General features: G+C 44.9%; 1 protein-coding gene across 4 annotated transcripts in view; it reads left to right on the forward strand.

Annotated features, from left to right (window-relative positions):
- Kiaa0355 (KIAA0355 ortholog) overlaps positions 1-17,641 on the forward strand; it is a 79,744-nt gene that overhangs the window by 44,595 nt on the left and 17,508 nt on the right. For all 4 annotated transcript variants that reach the window (XM_028754171.1, XM_028754173.1, XM_028754174.1 and 1 more), the window contains 6 exons: positions 4,034-4,234; positions 11,507-11,647; positions 11,959-12,054; positions 12,179-12,340; positions 13,568-13,726; positions 16,237-16,334. In XM_028754171.1, coding sequence (XP_028610004.1) covers positions 4,034-4,234; positions 11,507-11,647; positions 11,959-12,054; positions 12,179-12,340; positions 13,568-13,726; positions 16,237-16,334 — 857 coding nt within the window. The remainder of the gene's footprint in view (positions 1-4,033; positions 4,235-11,506; positions 11,648-11,958; positions 12,055-12,178; positions 12,341-13,567; positions 13,727-16,236; positions 16,335-17,641) is intronic.

Genomic DNA, 17,641 nt, shown 5'->3' on the forward strand with positions numbered 1-17,641 from the left:
CATACAGTGTAAGAGCATAGGAAGACACTGTGCATACAGTGTAAGAGAATAGGAAGATACTGTGCATACAGTGTAAGAGAATGGGAAGGCTTATGTCTCCTACTCCTCTGCTGGTCTCACTCTTGTGACCCATGTGGATTTCAAGTTTGTGACGCTCATGTCTCAGCTTCCTGAGTGCTAGGATTACAGTCATCTAACATGGCACCAGGCTTATGATATACCCTTCTTGGCCATCAGGAATTCCAGTAAGCAGGGTTCTGTTTCAGTAGCTCCCCGATGATGATCTGCTTTCCAGAATACCTACCCACTGTTGTTGTTTTTACATCCTGGATCTTGTCACAGCCAGACAGGGCAGTCTGGTGGTCAGAAATGTGTTTTGGAGTGAGGCAGACATTCCTCACTTAAACCTACTTGACATTAAGCGAATTTATCTTTTTAAGCCTGTTTTGTCATCTGTAAAATGGGTTACTTTACCATGTGTGGGGCTCCTGGCATGGGTTAAGGTGGTGGCGGTTGGTAGATCTTCAGTGGTATTTTACACTTAAGTGCCTGGCCTTGACTGTTCACTCACCTGTTCTCCAGCTTATCCAGTCTGTTCTCCAGCCTCACATGTTCTGAGTCTGTGAGCTGAGAGAGCTGTCTGTGACCCTGGGACATACTCTTCCAAACCTGTGGGAGGACAGTCCCCAAGAACTGGCCTATCCCTGAGTCAAGGAGGGTGAGGTCTATCATGGGGATTAGGGCTGGGCCAGGAAGTGAGATGAGATAAAGGGTGAGCAGAGGCAGGAGCTCTGTCCTCATAGAAGGTGATGTTCATGTGTCTGTAGTTGAGGTGACACTTTATAATAAGTAGTTCCTGAAACCAGTTTCGAAGAGTCAGGGTAAGTACTGGTTGGGTTGGCCTTTAATTATTTACAACAAGTATTTTGTCACAATCTTAATTGGGTTGATGCTTTACACATCGTGGGAAAGAAGAGGGCAGTTCTTACAGAGAACAACTGCAGATTAAATGACTCCTCTAAGGTCAAGCACATAATAAAGAGCAGAGACAGTGGACTGACAGCCCTTCATAAAGCTCTCTAGCGTCTCTTCTCCCACTGCATCCTACAGCAGGATTCCACCTCCACCATTCTAGCAGGGTATCAGGAGGACCCACCCCAGACCCATGCTTCTGTGATCTAGACACCAGGCTTCACTGCCATTTCTCAGAATATTCCTTTCAGAGTAGGAAGTGAGGCTTTCTTCCTTGGTTTATCCTCAGAGAGCCTTTTCCTCACCACCTGCCAGGCAGCTTGTTCTCCAGCTGCATCTGACCTTGTGTCTATTTATGGCTTTGTTGTCTCCTAGCCCCGTTAGTATGTAACCCTCCTGAGCACAGGGACCTTCTCATTCTCCTTCCTGTGTACCCTCAGGGTTCTGAGCTGTGTATATATTAGGCATTCATGTGTTATACATTTATTATTAGAAGGAGCAAGTACTTTTCATTGGTCAGAAGCTGTGAGAATGTGGCCCCAGAGCAGCATGGCATCTTCTCTTCCCCTCCTTTCCTTTCTCCTGTAGCTTGCCAAGAGGCCAAAAAAGAGTGGAGAGAGTGCAACCTGGAGGAGCCACCCAGGCTCCTCTGTGAGGGCACTGTGGGAGCTTCCTAGTGCCCTCAGCCGGTGCCAGTTAAGACTGAATTTCTGTTGTGTGCCTGGTCCAGTGCTGCCACCTTCTGTCTGGGTGTTTGAAGTGTTGAAGGCAGCAGAGCATTCTTGCTACAATCTTAGAAGCTGAATTGAATGAGGAGACTGCTCTGCCCGTCTGTTTTGTAACATAACCTTTGTGTCTGGTTTCACAACTTGTCTAGCCTCAATCTTTTTCTCTGTAACATAGAGATGACTGCATAGGGGTGTTCTGGGATTGTGACACAACCCATATGAAATCTGTAGTGTAGATCAAGTCCATGTTGAATGCTTAGTTAAAGCTGACTGGTAGTGTGTCTGGTACTAGACAGATGGTGTTTATTCATGTCAGGAGCCTCTAGATGGATTCTTAGGTCTGCTACCTCTGTGACCCTCACCCTACCCTTAATAGCCATAGCCTTAGTGGGGAGGAGCTCTGAGGAAAGGGGCAGTGGAAACCCAGGAGATAGAGTTCAGCTTCGATTTAGCTGTTCACTTAGAGGGTGGACACTTTAATATGAGCTTTTTGTTTGATTTTTTTGCTTTAGGTTTGGATGAAACTTTAAATTGACTTCTTTGCTCTGATGCTTTCCACAGGGGAGAAATCATTTAGAGGGAATAGGTGTTACTTTGGGAGCTGGCCTGTCCCAGTTTCTTTAGCAAAACAGCTCTGTTGTGTGAAGCTGAACTGGGTTTGTGGTTAAGGGCAGCATCTGACTTGGATATGACTGAGTCTTTAGGCTGCTCCAAGGTACAAGAAGAGGTGAGAGCATGGGGACTCTCCTGGATGTTAGATCTTTGTAGAAAATTGTCTCACCAGACTGCCCAGGCTCACTTTAAACTTTCAATTCTCCAAGCTCAGTATCTTTTCAGCTAGCAGTTTCTCCTTCTGCTTTATAGAGAAAAACATAGGAAATCATAACAAACATCATAGCTGTGCTCAAGTTAGAAAACCAGACTGAGAGTTACACACTCCTGAAATCTAAGAAACTCAGGAGGCTGAGGCAGGGGGACTATAAGTACAAAGCCACCCTGATCTACTTAATGAGACCCTCCTGTCTTAAAGTACAAAGATAAAAAGGACTGAGGATGTTAGTTCTTCCTCATTCTGCTCCAAGCCCTGGGATAGCTTCAGTACCACTAAAAGAGGAAGTACGTGGGGTGTGTGTGTGTGTGTGTGTAAGTGGTGCACACCTTTAGTACTAGCACTTGGGAGGCAGAGACAGGTGGATCTCTTGAGTTTAAGGACAGTCTGGTTTACAGATTGAGTTATAGGACAACCAGGGCTACCCAGAGAGACCCTGTCTCCTGAAGAGGGGTGGGGGGAAGTAAAGTCACTAACTAAGAAGCAAGAAAGGGAACAGCTGCCCTGGTCTCTAGGCAAATATTCTTTTATGGCTTAAAATGTTCATTGGGCTAACAATTTAGAACACTTGTCTATTAGCAGTGGAATTTTGGCTTCTATTATTATTGTTGTTTTGAAGCAGGGGAAGGATGGCTTCTAACTCTCTCTTTGTAGACCAGGCTGGTCTTGAACTCATGATGCACCTACTTAAGTCTTCCAAGTGCTAGAATTACCTGAATGTATCACCACATCTGACAGACTTATTGTTTGAAAAAAAAAATTCTGGCTGGACATGGTAGCACATGCATTTAATCCCAGTACTTGGTAGGCAGAAGCAGGCAGATTGCTGTGAGTTTGAGGCCAGCCTGGCCCACAGAGCAAATTCCAGGACAGCCAGGGCTTTGTAGTGAACCCCTATTTGAATTATTAACCAGCCAACCAACCACTGATAAGTGTCAGATTAGTGGGTTTCTGCCCTGTTGATAGACTTGTCTCCTATTTTTGTTGACTCCTGGAAGACTGGTCTGTCAGCTTTGTTTCGTAATGAATAGAAACATGACAGACAACTATATTCATAACAATATTAGCACACCACTGAAACAACAGCATCTTTGGGTTTCATTCCCAATCAAATGTTTTCTTCAAGGTCAAACCAGCCTTTCAGATTTTTTACTCACATGCCATGACTTTTCCTTTGTGTTCTGAATACTCTGTGGCCATAATTGAGATTATGAATGGCTCTGGCCCACAGGAGCTCAAAGACAGAGTCTAGACATGAGAAGTGAGAACAGGTGGTGGGAAGTTGGAAGGCCTACTTGTACGTGAGGCTTACTGCTTGCTTTGAAATGTTTTGACTTTTAAATTTCTACTACCAAGGCCCAAGAGGCAGGCACTTGTAAAGCAGGGGGACTTTTTAGCATTGCATGCTTTTACGATTCCCAATCTGTTAGCAGTTGAGGAGTTAATTGCACTAATCCGTGAGCAGCCCACAGCCTAAACTCCCCTGGCTCTCTTGTTTTCACAGGTGTTGGGGCGATGTTTCTTGACAGTGGTGCAAGTCCATTTCCAGTTTTTGACTCACGCCTTGCAGAAAGTCCAGCCGGTGGCTCACTCTTGCTTTGCTGAGGTAGTTGTGCCAGAAAAAAAGAACAGCAGTAGTCTGTCTGGCGTGGGCCACACACCTGAATTGGAGGAAGCTGTGCGATCCTGGCGAGGGGCTGCTGAGGTAACTGACCTGGGAGATCTGGCTGTGTTGCAGTGGGAGAGGCTGCTGGGGTTCTTTGTCTGTTGGCTCCCAGAAGAGCCGCTTGCTTTAGACATTGAGCGGTAAACTTACCACTAGCTTGCATATTCTTGTGACAGCAAATGTCTTTAAGAACACTTACATTATGTCAGGCTCGTGCCAGACATTAGAATGATACCTATTGAGAAAGGCTTACGAAAAACAGTACAGAGGGCTGCAGGAGTTGTCCAGACCCCGAAGAAGGGGCCTGCTTCTTAATGGGGGCAGTACGGGAAAGTCTAAAGAGGTAAGCCACGGAGAGGGCTGGCACCTAAGTCAGGAAGGACACAGTGAGAGACCAAATCTTTTGGGTTCAGACTCCATCGTAGAGAACCGAACCTAAGGTTAAACTCACGTTAACTAACAGGCCAGTACCTAGCACCAGTTTCCAGGCTACCCAGCCCCCAACAAGACCTGTGTCTAGCATCAGTTTCCAGGTCATTCCCCAGCAAATCTACACTCCAGGTTACAAGCCTGCCCCTGACACTTCACTTCCTAACAACCACCAATCAGGAAAAACACAGAAGTTAAGTTTATGGCCCAGCACCAGCCAATAATGTTAAAGGCCATAGTTGCCCCCCAATCAGATGTGTACTAGGCAAGATACTCCTTTCTTGCCTCTATAAATGCTTGCCTAAAACTAGTCTCAGGACTCCACCTTCGTGCTGTGTCAAGGTTGGCAGGGAGCCCAAGCTTAAATAAAGAGACTCTAATGCAGTTGCATCGGATTCAGTTCCTTGGTCTTTTTGAGGTTCACAAACATTTCCTGCACAGCAAGTGGAGCTGGCCAGGAGGGTGAATTCTCAGTAGGCAGCCAGGTAGAATAGGTAACAGGTCTGTGTGGCAAGATGAACTTCACAGATACCAGAGTTTCAGGAAAGTGCCACTGTGGCTGGTCTTTATGGTGCTGGGATGGGAACCTGGGACTTCATGCATGTTATGTAAACACCCCACTTACAAAGCTACATTCTCAGCCTTGTTTGGGGGTGTTTTTTTTTTTAATTAATTAATTCTGTTTTTCAAGGCAGAGCCTCTCTTTGTTGCCCTGGATGTCTTGGAGCTCACTTTGTATTTCAGACTGCCCTTGAGCTCAGAGATCTGCCTTCCTCTGTCTCTCAAGTACTGGAATTAAAGGTGTTTGCCACCACCTTCCAGGAATTGTTGTTTTTATTTTAAAGATTGATTTTAAGTTGTGTATTGAGGGAGTGGTCTGTGCATGTGAGTGCAGATGTCTGTGGAGACCAGAGGGAAGCATCTCATCCCTTGAAGCTGGAGTTACAGATGGTCGTGAGCTGCTGATGTGGATGCTAGAAACTAAATTCAGGTCCTCTGCAAGGGCAGTACACGCTGTTAATCTCTGAGCCATCTCTCCATCCTATTGTTATTTTTTTGAGATAAATTCTCACTCCCAGACTGGCCTCTGACTCACGGTAGCTCTGCTTTGGTCCTCCAGCTGCTGTGTTACAAGTTTGAGCTGCTTCTGTAGCCATACAGTGTGTTCTGTAACCCTTCTCTTAGAAGTGTTTGGGATCTTTGTAATTCTTGCTCTGCAACTATGAGGACTGGAGTTTGGATCCCTAGGTTGATCAATGGAGTCTATCAGCATAACCAACAGCTACAACAAAATCCTTAAAAACCAAAATGATCTTAAGCTTCAGGGAGACTCTGCTATAAAGGACTGTGACAGTGAACGACACCTGGCGCTGCCTCTGCCCGCTGTGTGCACAGGCACCCTTTCAAACACACACACAAATTTAAAAATGTGTAAAAAGGAGTCTTAGGTAAGCCAGACCCAGAAAGATGAACACAGAGTATTTTCTCTGGTATACAGAGCCTAGATTTAAATTTCTGTAGGGTGTGTGTGTGTGTGTGTGTGTGTGTGTGTGTGTGTGTGTGTGTGTATATATATATATATATATATATATATATATATATATATATATATATATTGTGTGTGTGTGATGAAAGGGGGCTGTGACAGGGAAGGAAGGAAGCCAAACAATACATATGACACTAAAGCAAGGGGAGCAGCAGGGCGTGCAGGCAGGGGTGGGGAGCAGGAGCGGGCAGTGGAGGGATGAATTAGAACAATCTGTGGTGGCAAATGCAAGAAAGTGCAATGGTAAAGCCCGGTACTGTATGTGTCAACTCCAAAACTTCAGGAAAGTCAATAGAAAAAGATGCTTAGCTGACCTAATCCTCAATCCTCACTTACCACTTGTTTTGCATGTGATCTGAGCCATTTTCCTATTAATTTATTTGGCACATTCAGATGCTGCCCAGCATAGCTTCACTAGTGGGTAGGGGAACTTGAGCAGGATAGAATGGCATAGTGATCAGATGTGGGGAGGGGACACGCCAGTGTTCAGTGAACATTCTCCTCTCGAGGCTTCTGGTTCCCACACAGAGCCTCCTGGCCGAGGACCTGCTGTAGAGTGGGCTGCAGACCGTCTCCAAACCTTTTCATGGAGCATCCTGCCTAGTATACAGCTCCGCCTCTGGCCACACTAGCATGGTGTTCTCTAGTCCAGTGGCTCTCAGCCTGCGGGTCTCAACCCTTTTTGGGGGTTGAATGACCCTTTTACAGGATGCCTAGGACTATCCAAAACCACAGATATTTATTTACATTATAAATTATAACCGTAGCAAAATTATAGTTATGAAGTAGCAAGGAAATAATTTTATGGTTGGGGGTCACCACAACATGAAGGACTATATTAAAGGGCATTGGGAAGGTTGAGAGCTAGTCCTTCTCTATACCCAGAACTTACACTTGGATGTAAGCAAATCAGAAATAACTTTTCAACTGGCAAGATGGCTCAGCTGGTGAAGGTGTTTACAATTGAACCTGATTGTCCTGACTTTCACGAGTGTACACACAGCCATGCAGGCATGCACGTAGAAAAAGTTAAAAAAAGAAATTGCTTTTTATAAAGTCAGTCTGTCTCTTCCTTTCTCCCTCCACCCCCCCTTCCATTTTTTGAGATAGGATCTTGCCGAATAACCGAGGCAGGCCTCAAACTCACAGTGCTTCTGCCTCAGCCTCCCAAGTGCTGGGGTTATGAGTGTCTATCACCATGTCCCGCTTATTTATTTTTAATGTGTGCAGGTATTTTGCCTTCATGTATGTTAGTGCACCATATGTGTGCAGTCTCTAAGAAGGGCGACCAAAAGAGGGCATCAATTCCCCTGGAACTGAAGTTTCTGGTGGTTGTGAGAATTGAACTTGAGTCCTCTGCAAGTGCTCTTAACCCCTGAGCCCTCTCTTCAACCCTGGTTTGTTTTTTAGTCAGGGTCTTCATCAGTGGCAGCATGTGTCTTGTAAACATTGAACACATACATGAAAATGTGTATGGACTTTTGATCTGCAAGTATTAGTTATGTTGAAAACCTGGAGGGCACTGTTGCCTTATGTGAAGAGGCCGAGAAGACTCTACTGCATAGTCAGTGTTCGCCTGAGGCAGGAGGCGAAGGCAGTGCCCAGGACCTCAGTAAGAGCAGTGTGCAGAGCTGCTGCAGTTGTCAGCAGCATTGCATTCTTCATCAGCCAGATCCCACACTTCATACAGACCTGCAGACAACCTTGAAATGAGACCCACAGTTCACAGTGATTGCTAACACACAGCAAGTGTCGGCTCAGCCCTTGACCATGCTAGAAATGCTCCTTGAATCTGTGTTGTTAGTTGCCCTGCTGCACTTAGAACTATCTGACATTCCATCCAGGGGTGAGGCCATATGGTGTGTTGTTTTTTTGTTTTGTTTTTAAAGAGTAAGTTTGAGCCGGGTGGTGGTAGCGCACGCTTTTAATCCCAACACTTGGGAGGCAGAGACAGGCGGATTTCTGAGTTCAAGTCGAGCCTGGTCTACAGAGTGAGTTCCAGGACAGCCAGGGCTACACAGAGAAACCCTGTCTCGAAAAACCAAAAAAAAAAAAAAAAAAAGTAAGTCTGAATCTGTTTCTCACAGTTTTTATTACAGTGATAGCGCCTTATCTCTAAATTTCTTAAACCATGGCCACAACCCTTGATAAGCTAAAGCGACAGGAAGATAGCAGTTATGGTCATAAGGCAAGAATAGAATATTCTTGAAGGCTCATAGCAGCTCACAAAGGCCACACTGAATAACACATGCATCTCAGTGATCACTGTAGGGAGCAGCACAGCAGGAGTGGTCCCTTGGGTTATGATCTGACCCAAAGTAAGCTAGACTGTGGCACTTAGTAGCACCACACGAGCCTGAAGTCCAGCAGAGGAGCCTAGAACAAAACTCTAAAGCTATGCACTCCTTTTCTGCTGCATTTCAGTGGTTCTCTTGGAAGCATGCTAATACCTCTTTCCCAGTGAGAAAAAGAAAAAGTAAGACTTTCCCAGCTGACCTCACTAAGACTTGCTATTTTACTTCATATAGAGAGTACAAGATCTTCATGTACGGCTAAGGACTGGATGTTGACCTCTTAGACGATTTGAGTTACCCCACAGTTCAGTTGCAGTGTGTTGTCTTTTGTTACGGACCTATAGCCAGGCATGGTGAAGCACACCTGTGTCCAGGCACTTGGGAGGGGAAGCAGGAGGATCAGGAGCTCAATCAAGGTCACCCTTGCTTACATAGTGTGTTCAAGTCCATCTTGGGATATATGAGACCCTGTTTCAAAACAATCAAAAAGAAATGAAATTCTGATCTTCCATCTCTTCCCCTTTTCCAGAGAGTTGTTCAGGTTTTCACACTATGCCATTTCTGATGTTGTAATACTCTGTCGTGCTGCTGTCTGTCGGGGTTTTCTTTTTTCTGTTGTTGTTTGTTTGGCTTTCTCTTTCATGTAAAAGGGTTTCCTCAGAAAGACCCTCAATGGTGATTAGAGGTTGAGCTGGAGGTGGGACTTGATACTGTCCTTTTCCCCTGCTGGCGTGGGTTCAGGCCTTGGTCTGTAATCTGGCTTCACAGCCCTCTGTCATTATTGCTTCTGGCTCCACTCTGAAACTTCAGTGCCGCCTCACTGATCTTCTCCCCTGCCCACTTCCATGTGGCCAGTGCCCTCCTGCCCACTGCTTCCAGTGGGTGCCCATTCTGCATGCTACCTGGGAAAATGGAATCTCCTGGTGCGGTCTTTCTTCTTGCATGGCCAGAACAGTACCGCGTCTCCAGCTCACAGCTCACCTCCACCCCGTCTGTCTCTTCCCTCTTATAACAACAGAGGAGGTGCCCTTGTCTCAGGCTCAGGGCTCACCTTGGCATTATCTTATTTCCATTCTCAAGGAACTGGCTTCTGCCATGGCACCCAGTATTTTCTCTCTCAATACTTACGTACTTCCAACCTAAAAGTCTACCTGTTTCTCTCCTTTTTGGACAGTCAACCTCTTGGAGTTATCTTTCCCTCACCTTTTTTATTCATTCTGAAAACCATATATTTTCTGATTTCTCCTCAGCCAAATAAATCTTTCACCTTTTATTAGAAACCACAAAGTACTATAGACATATAAAATATGTTATATATTAGCAGAATTTTGCAGCAGGTAAAGAGGTTGACACAGAAACCTGAAGGTGTGAGTTGTGTTCTGTGTGATAGGGCCAAAGGAGAAAACTGATTCCCCAAAAGTTTCCCTCCAAACTTTACATGCAGAATGTGGCACATGTATGCTCACTGTCAGACTCACACTAAATAAATATATATATGCATTTAGAATTAAAAGTTAAGAAAAAAGTTGCCTTATTTGCTCTGAGCTGTCCATTCTTCATCTGCTTTGTTAGACTCTCCTCAGAGCAGCTTCTTAGTTGAGCTTCTTGTGGTTCATCGTTGGGTTCTCTTCTCCCTAGGGGATCTTGACCCAGTCTGGGACTTAGGCCACTCCTATGTGGAGGGATGCTTCAGATGTATGCGCTGACCCACTTCCCATGGACTCCAGGGCCCTGAGTTAAGTGGCTCCTCTTGTAGGTTCCCTAGGTGGCTCAGTTTTGGCTTTTCTCGTACATGCTTCTCTCCATGCCATCTCCGTGGGAGTCAGTGGTGACATACGACAATAGGCCATGCATTCAAGACCCAAGTCTGACCTTTCAGTCTTCCCGTCGTGTCTGTCCCCTGTTCCACCAGCTCACTCACCCCACCTGTCCCCATCTACTGTCACTCCCTAGTTTTGGAGAGTGGGTTCTACTTCTTTCTGAACTGCGTTCTCCCATTTCTGCCTCTCCATTCTGATTTTAAAGTGAGACATCATGGTTTCTCATTTTGTTGACGCCAAATATGGACACCTCACTATGACATCCTGAGTCCTGCCATGTGAGACTCCTGCCTTGCCTCTGGCCATTTTCTTGCTTGATTTTAGACTTTATGGAGTTTCTTAGAGTGTTCTGCTCCTTCACCTTGGATCACTGTGGATGTTAGGGCTTATTGGTGCCTTGATATATCCTCACCTACCTAGAGCACGTTCCAATTTTCAATCTGAATTGTCTTTTTATGAGACAGGTTCTTGTTTTGGTCTGGAACTCACAGTCCTTTAAGAGTATGGTGAGTACAGGTGTGGCCACTGAAGAGGATCCCCAGGTGCCACTTTCAGTGCCTGCTGTGTCCCCATTACAGTTTTAGTTATTAAGTTCACCTTTGGCTGGTGAGGCATCATCTCCAGGAAGGCAGGGTCCAGACTTGATGCTCTAGGGTTGGGGTAGTAGCTAGCACAACTCCTGTGGGCTAAACATTTCGCTGGAAGAATCTTAGAAATCAGATGGTTTTAATCTTAAGTCTGTTTATTAGGTTTCAGGGCTTGATTAGACAGGTAGGCTGGTGTGTGCACATGGCTTGTGAAACTGAAAGCCTTGCACTTGACAGCATTGAAGCTGCTAGTTTTCTTTCCTGCAGTTTTGTGTGTATTGTAAATATTAACATTTCTATCCTGACCTAAAAGAACAGAGACTAACTCCTAGAAATGTTATTTGGCCAGGGTAGCGGTACAGGCTTATAATCTGTAATCCTAGTGTGTAGGAGGCTGAGGCATGCCAGTTGTAAGTTTGAGGCCAGCCTGGGTTACATGGTAAGACCATCTCAAAAAGTTAAGTCTTTAAAGTTTCAGTCTCTAACTTTGTAGTGTGACTGGTCCAAAACCCTGGTGTATATCCAGCTTACGTAGTTCATTTTAGGTATGGGATTTGTTGTTGCTGGTACTGTTTGAATTTTACTAGTAACTACAATTGCCCTCCTTTACCTACTAGTTACTATTTATGTCATAGGCGACATCAAGATTAAGGGAGAGAGGCTGTGATGGACGCCTGGCGGGAATTGAAGTCCAACAGCTCTTTTGTTCTCAAAGTGCAGCAATTCCTGAGCACCAGCTAAAAGAGCTAAACATAAAAATCGACAGTGCTTTGCAGGTAAGTGTCTCAATACTGTTAGCTGCATAGAGAAATGAGTCCACCAAGGGGGAAGATTAGAGTCATGAAGTTGGACCACTCAAAAAGGTAACAAAGTAATAATGTGTCCTCAAGTCTCAATAACTGTAGAAAAACTTTAATGTAATGTTATTTATTTTTCGAGAATTTCATGTATGCATACAGTGTATTCACTGCATTCTCCTTACCTAACTCCTTCCAGATCTACTCACCACAGCTGTAGAAATTTTAAGTTCCTATTTTTGTTGGACTTTGTCATATTCTAATCTGTTGAATGATCTTGACTCTTACAGGCATATAAAATAGCTTTGGAAAGCTTAGGCCACTGTGAATATGCAATGAAAGCTGGCTTCCACCTCAGCCCAAAGGCCATTGAAGCAAGTTTGCAGGTACACCCTTCTCTCCAGCGGCTCTGTGAGTGTGTGGGAGTTGTTCACTCAGTACTCTGGGAACCAAATGCTTTAACACATGGGCTGTGGGTCACCTCCACTCTCCTGTGCAAACCTTTTCCAGGGCTGCTGCAGTGAGGCGGAAGCTCAGCAGACGGGGCGAAGGCAGACACCTCCACAGCCCATGCAGTGTGAGCTCCCCACGGTCCCTGTGCAGATAGGAGCGCACTTCCTGAAGGGAGTCTCCTTTAATGAGTCGGCTGCTGACAATCTGAAGCTTAAGACGGTATCTTTCTGTGGATTCCCTGGGTTTCAGTAACTGAGCATGAACTTGGAAATAGAGCTGTTACAGAAAACTTAAGGGCTTTTGAAGAATGTAGATTAAAAAACATAAGCGGGCCGGGCGGTGGTGGCGCACGCCTTTAGTCCCAGCACTTGGGAGGCAGAGGCCAGGTGGATCTCTGAGTTCGAGGCCAGCCTGGTCTACAGAGTGAGTTCCAGGACAGCCAGGGCTACACAGAGAAACCCTGTCTCGAAAACCCCCCCCAAAAAAAAAGCGGAAATCATGAAAGGAGGTTCTACCTTTTCTGAATACAGTGATGGCCAAAGGAGAGTTCTCTGCCTGTGATGTCTTCTTTTTTTTTCTTCTTCCCCAAGACAGGGTTTCTCTGTGTAGCCCTGGCTGTCCTGGAACTCACTCTGTAGACCAGGCTGGCCTCGAACTCAGAAATCCGCCTGCCTCTGCCTCCCAAGTGCTGGGATTAAAGGTCTCCACCACCACTGCGCTAGGGTTTGAACTCTGCCGCACACATGCAAAGCAAGCACTGAGTCACACCTCACCTGCGATAACACAATAAGACATTCACTAAGGAAGGTTTATTAATAATTTTGTTGAGGTCTTTTAAGAGTTTGTGAGTACATCATGAGCTGTTGTTGATACTTAATGGTTGCTGGTGGAGTTTTGAGAATTAAGTAACTGAAATCTTAGAGCAGTAATAATAGTTGTGAAGCATCGTGGATGCAGGAAATACAACAAAGTTCTTCCCATATATTGTTTTATTTAATTAAGTGTCTCAATGGGGCATGGGTATTCCCCATTCCAATTTGACAAAGGAACTGAAGCCCAAAGTACTATGCCTAAAAATTAGGAGACCTGAAACTTGGGCTCATTCAGTGTATTGCAGAGCCTATGATGTCATCTAAAAAATAAGTTGAGGTTGGACCAAGCATGATTGCACAAACCTTTAATCCCAGCACTCTGGAGGCATGAGCAGATGGATCTCTGAATTTGAGGCCAGCCTCAAATTCAACATAGAGAGTTCTAGGCCAGCCAAGGACACACAGTGAGATCCTGCCTCCAAAAACTTTTTTTTTTTTTTCAAATGACGTGATTCAGGTGGTGTCAGAACACCTCTCGTGAGGATGGTTGCGTGAATGCAGTCCCGTAAGTTTTGGAGCCTTGCCAGCGTTAAGTCTTGCAATGTGACCTGTCCTCTCTCTTGTCAATCTGTAGCATACCATGTTCCAGCTCATCAGGGAAGCGGGCTGTGACAACGGAATCACACCTAGGGACGATCTTCCTGTGACTGAAGTGCTGAACCAGGTGTGCCCGTCCACATGGCGGGGCGCCTGTAAGACTGCCGTGCAGCTGCTGTTTGGCCAGGCAGGGCTGGTGAGTATCTGTGAGAGGATGGGAGCCTGTGGGGTGGCGCACATGCAAAACATAGCCCAGGCTGAGGCAAAAGGAGGAGATGGAGGCCAGCCTGAGATACATAGGAAGACCCTGCTCTCCCCTCGGAGCTGAAAGTTTTGTTGTTTGTTTGTTTGTTTGTTTGTTTGAATACCTTTATAACCTGGATTTGCTGGGAATCTACTTGCAGAATGGTGGTGTTGTGGGCTTTGCTCATCTTAAGGAAACAAACACATTAGTACTGTCTGGGTGGCCTTGACTGGCCTGACTGCTCTGCAGCAACACTGGAGTTTCCAGTATGTTGCTTAAGAGAACAGGGCTGGTGGCCTCCTATCTCAGTCCTCTGCACTCTGCTTGTTCTCTGACCTCTCTGAATGTGGCTCATTCTCACCTTTCCAGGTCAGCCAGCCGCTGTTTCACCTACTCTTACAGTCCATTTGTTAGGCAGTGCCCCAACCCATTCATTTCCTATCCTAGCTCTCCGCCCATTACCTTTAAAACGGCAGTGTCTGCTTCAGGTAAAAATCTACTTCTTACCTGTCAGAGAAAAGGGAAAGGAAAATAAAAACTAAGGAAACGTGAAGTAAAGTTGGACCAGGTCCAGAGCTTAGCATCTGAGATCACTGTTAGCTTTTATTGTCTGCCATATCAACCCAGGCCAGAGCTCAGCATCTGAAATCACTGTTAGCTTTTATTGTCTGCCGTATCAGTCCAGGCAGCTTGTCAGCCGTAGCTTATTCTGCTTCATGGCCATGGTTAGAGAGTGAGGCCCTGTCTCAAAAATAAATAAATAAATAAATAAATAAATAAATAAATAAATAAATAAATATTTTTTTAAAAAGTACTCTTTGTAGTCTGATTTCTGCTTTATTCATGAAAGGACAGATTAGAATTGTGTTTGTCCCTGGTTCGTGCAGATTACTACAGGGACAGTCTACCTGTACAGAGCTAGGCCTTGTTTCCTTGAAGATTCATACAGGGAAGAAAAGCAAGAAACAAGGGTCATTCTGTTAACCTATAATAGAGTCCTGGAGACCAGGACTGTGTCGGCTGAAGTTGGAACTATGGCAGTGTGTGCTCCAGAACACAGAGCACATCAGGAGAGGCCAGTTTTGAGAAAACAATTTAAGCTAAGGGGGGGAAGTGTAATCATACCCAGAATCCAGGAATTTTTTACTTCCCTACCCACTGATGGTAGGGCCTTTGTTGTAGCTGACAAAGACATTTAAGACCATAGTCATAGGAGTAGGTGGAGAGAGGAAACACCTGTCAGGTCCAACAAAGGCCGTTCCTTGGACAGGAAATGTTTCTCAAAGGTCCAGCTGTGAGAACCCTGTTTATTTATAACAGTGGAAATGAACACACTGGAAGCTGTGTTTGGAATTATGAGAAGTACCTATGAGTAGCTTAACCCCTTCTAAAATGGAGATGTGTTTTTCTATTAGTGAGCCATATCCCCAGCCCTTGAATTTGCCTCACCCTTGCAAGGAGCTTAGATAACAGGTCTGCATCACCAGGCCCCCTTGGTTCAGTTTCTGGCATTTTTTTTTCTTTCACATATATAACATTTAAAAAAAAACACTGAAGTAGCTGAGTGGTGGTGCACATCTTTAATCTCAGCATTCAGGAGGCAGAGGCAGGTGGATCCCCGAATTTGAGGCCAGCCTCGTCTATGGAGCGAGGTCTAGGACAGCCAGAGCTACACAGAGAAACACTGTTTTGAAAAGACCAAAACAACAAACCCCTAAAATAAAAGATGGATAATCTCTCCTCCTTTTCTTCTTCTCTTATCCTTCACTTTCGTCTCCTTTCTCCAGTCCTTTCCTTTATTTATCTGTCCCATTTAAAAATCTATCTTAAGACTTTATTTTTAAATTGTGTGTTTAAATTTATCTTATGTCTTCATTTTTAAACTGTGTAAATTTATCTTAGGACTTTATTTTTAAATTAAGAGTGTATGTGCACGCGCACATGCCTTTGTATCTTTGGAGGCCAAAAGAGAGCCTTGGATCTCCTGAAACTGGAGTTGCAGGTGGCAGTGAGCAGCCTGATATGTGTGTAGGGACTCAAGTCCTCTGAAAGAGCAGGAAGTATGCTCAGCATATGAGCCAGCTCTCCAGACTCATGCATTTCTTCATTTTGAGACAAGGTCACAAGCACAGGCTGACTGCAAACTCATAATATATGCCTCGGCCTTACAGGTGTTGGGATGACAGGAATATATAGCTACACTCATCTTGAGTAATTTGTAATTATAACAACTACAGTGTAGAAAATGCCTACAAAGTTGAGTGGATCCCACAGTTAGAATTTGGTTTCTGTGTGTTTACGCATAATTGCTTGCTGTTATCTCTGGGAACCTCCCTGGTCTTGGTACAGATGTGCTGCAGACAGTTCTGCCGGCCACTGAGTGTCTGACACGCTTATGTATTTGGGTGTTTGATACTGAAAGCTCTCTCTGAACTTGGTGGTGGTCTCTGTTTCTTTTCTAGGTGGTTGTTGACACAGCACAGATTGAAAATAAAGAAGCCTATGCACCCCAGATCAGTCTTGAAGGCTCCAGAATTGTTGTTCAAGTCCCATCCACATGGTAACATGACTTTAAAAGAAGCCTAAACTCTGAAGGCTGTGTATCTTTCATTTCTGTGCAACCTGACATGGTAGTGCTTGCTACCTGTGTACCTCCCAGGCAGCAGTGCTGGGATCTGTTTGTCTTGGTTACTGATCTATGATGGTGAATCTAAGGCCTCCAAGAAAGCGCTCCTTTGACCACAAGGCAACTGGAACATAAGTAACAGATTGTAATGAGCGGTGTTATCTCGTTACCAAAGCCACAGGGTTTAGTGTCTTTTGTTTGCACTAAGTCACCCTTTGTTTTTCTAATTCTGAGTAGAGACTGTAGAATCCTGTCTCAGGTCTATCTGTTCCAGTCACAGCCTGATAAACCTGAGCTTACATCATTATGTATTCATTCTCATTGCAAATTGAGGGACAGACAAAGCTGGTTTAGTTATGTTTGCAACACTTCAAAAGATAAAGGGCTATACATAGTTTATGTTTTCTAAAACAAAAGCTCCTGTAAACAAGGAAGCAGGCCAGGGATATGACCCCATACATTAGAAGACAGTGCTAAGGAGATGAGAAAACGTGCAGCCTCACACAGTGATGGAGCAAGTGAGGGAGAAAGTCATAAGATGCGTTTTGCCCAAAAATATTAGGTTCACTTTGAGTAACAATAAGAGATATTGGCAAGTACTAGTTTGAGCTAGACTACAGAAATAGGCCAAAAGACTTCTGGATCGAGAAACAACCACACAAGGCTTTTGGAGAAAAGTTTACACAGTGTCTGTAAAGCGAAGCTTAGTTTTTTTGTTTGTTTGTTTGTGTGGAGGTCAGTGGACACCTTGTAGGAGGAGTCCGTTCTCTCCCTCTGTCTGTGTAGGTTCTGGGGACTGGACTCAGGTCATTAGATTTGCTGACAAGTGCCTTTACTGGCTGAGCCATCTCTCTAACACTCTAATATCTCTGTCTGTCTGTCTGTCTGTCTGTCTGTCTATGGTATCTCTTGTATTCCAGGTCTGAACTTGCTTTGTAGTTGAGGACAACCTTGTAGCTAAGGATAGCCTTGAATTTCTGGTTCTCCTGCTTCCACCTCCTAAGTGTTGGGATTGTAGGTCTGCACTACCAAGCTCAGTTTTACAGGATGCTGAGGACCAAACCCAGGGCCATGCATCTGGGCCAGCACTCTACAATTTGAATTTCTAATTCAAATTCTCATTCAAAAGTTTTTATTGTTGTTGTTGTTGTTGAGATAGAGTCTTAGATAACACAGCGTGGCCTGAAAGCTCTCTGTGTGTGTGTGTGTGTGTGTGTGTGTGTGTGTGTGTGTGTGTGTGT

The sequence above is a fragment of the Grammomys surdaster genome, unplaced genomic scaffold (assembly GCF_004785775.1).
Source record: "Grammomys surdaster isolate TR1022 unplaced genomic scaffold, NIH_TR_1.0 125984, whole genome shotgun sequence".
Classification (NCBI taxonomy): Eukaryota; Metazoa; Chordata; class Mammalia; order Rodentia; family Muridae; genus Grammomys; species Grammomys surdaster.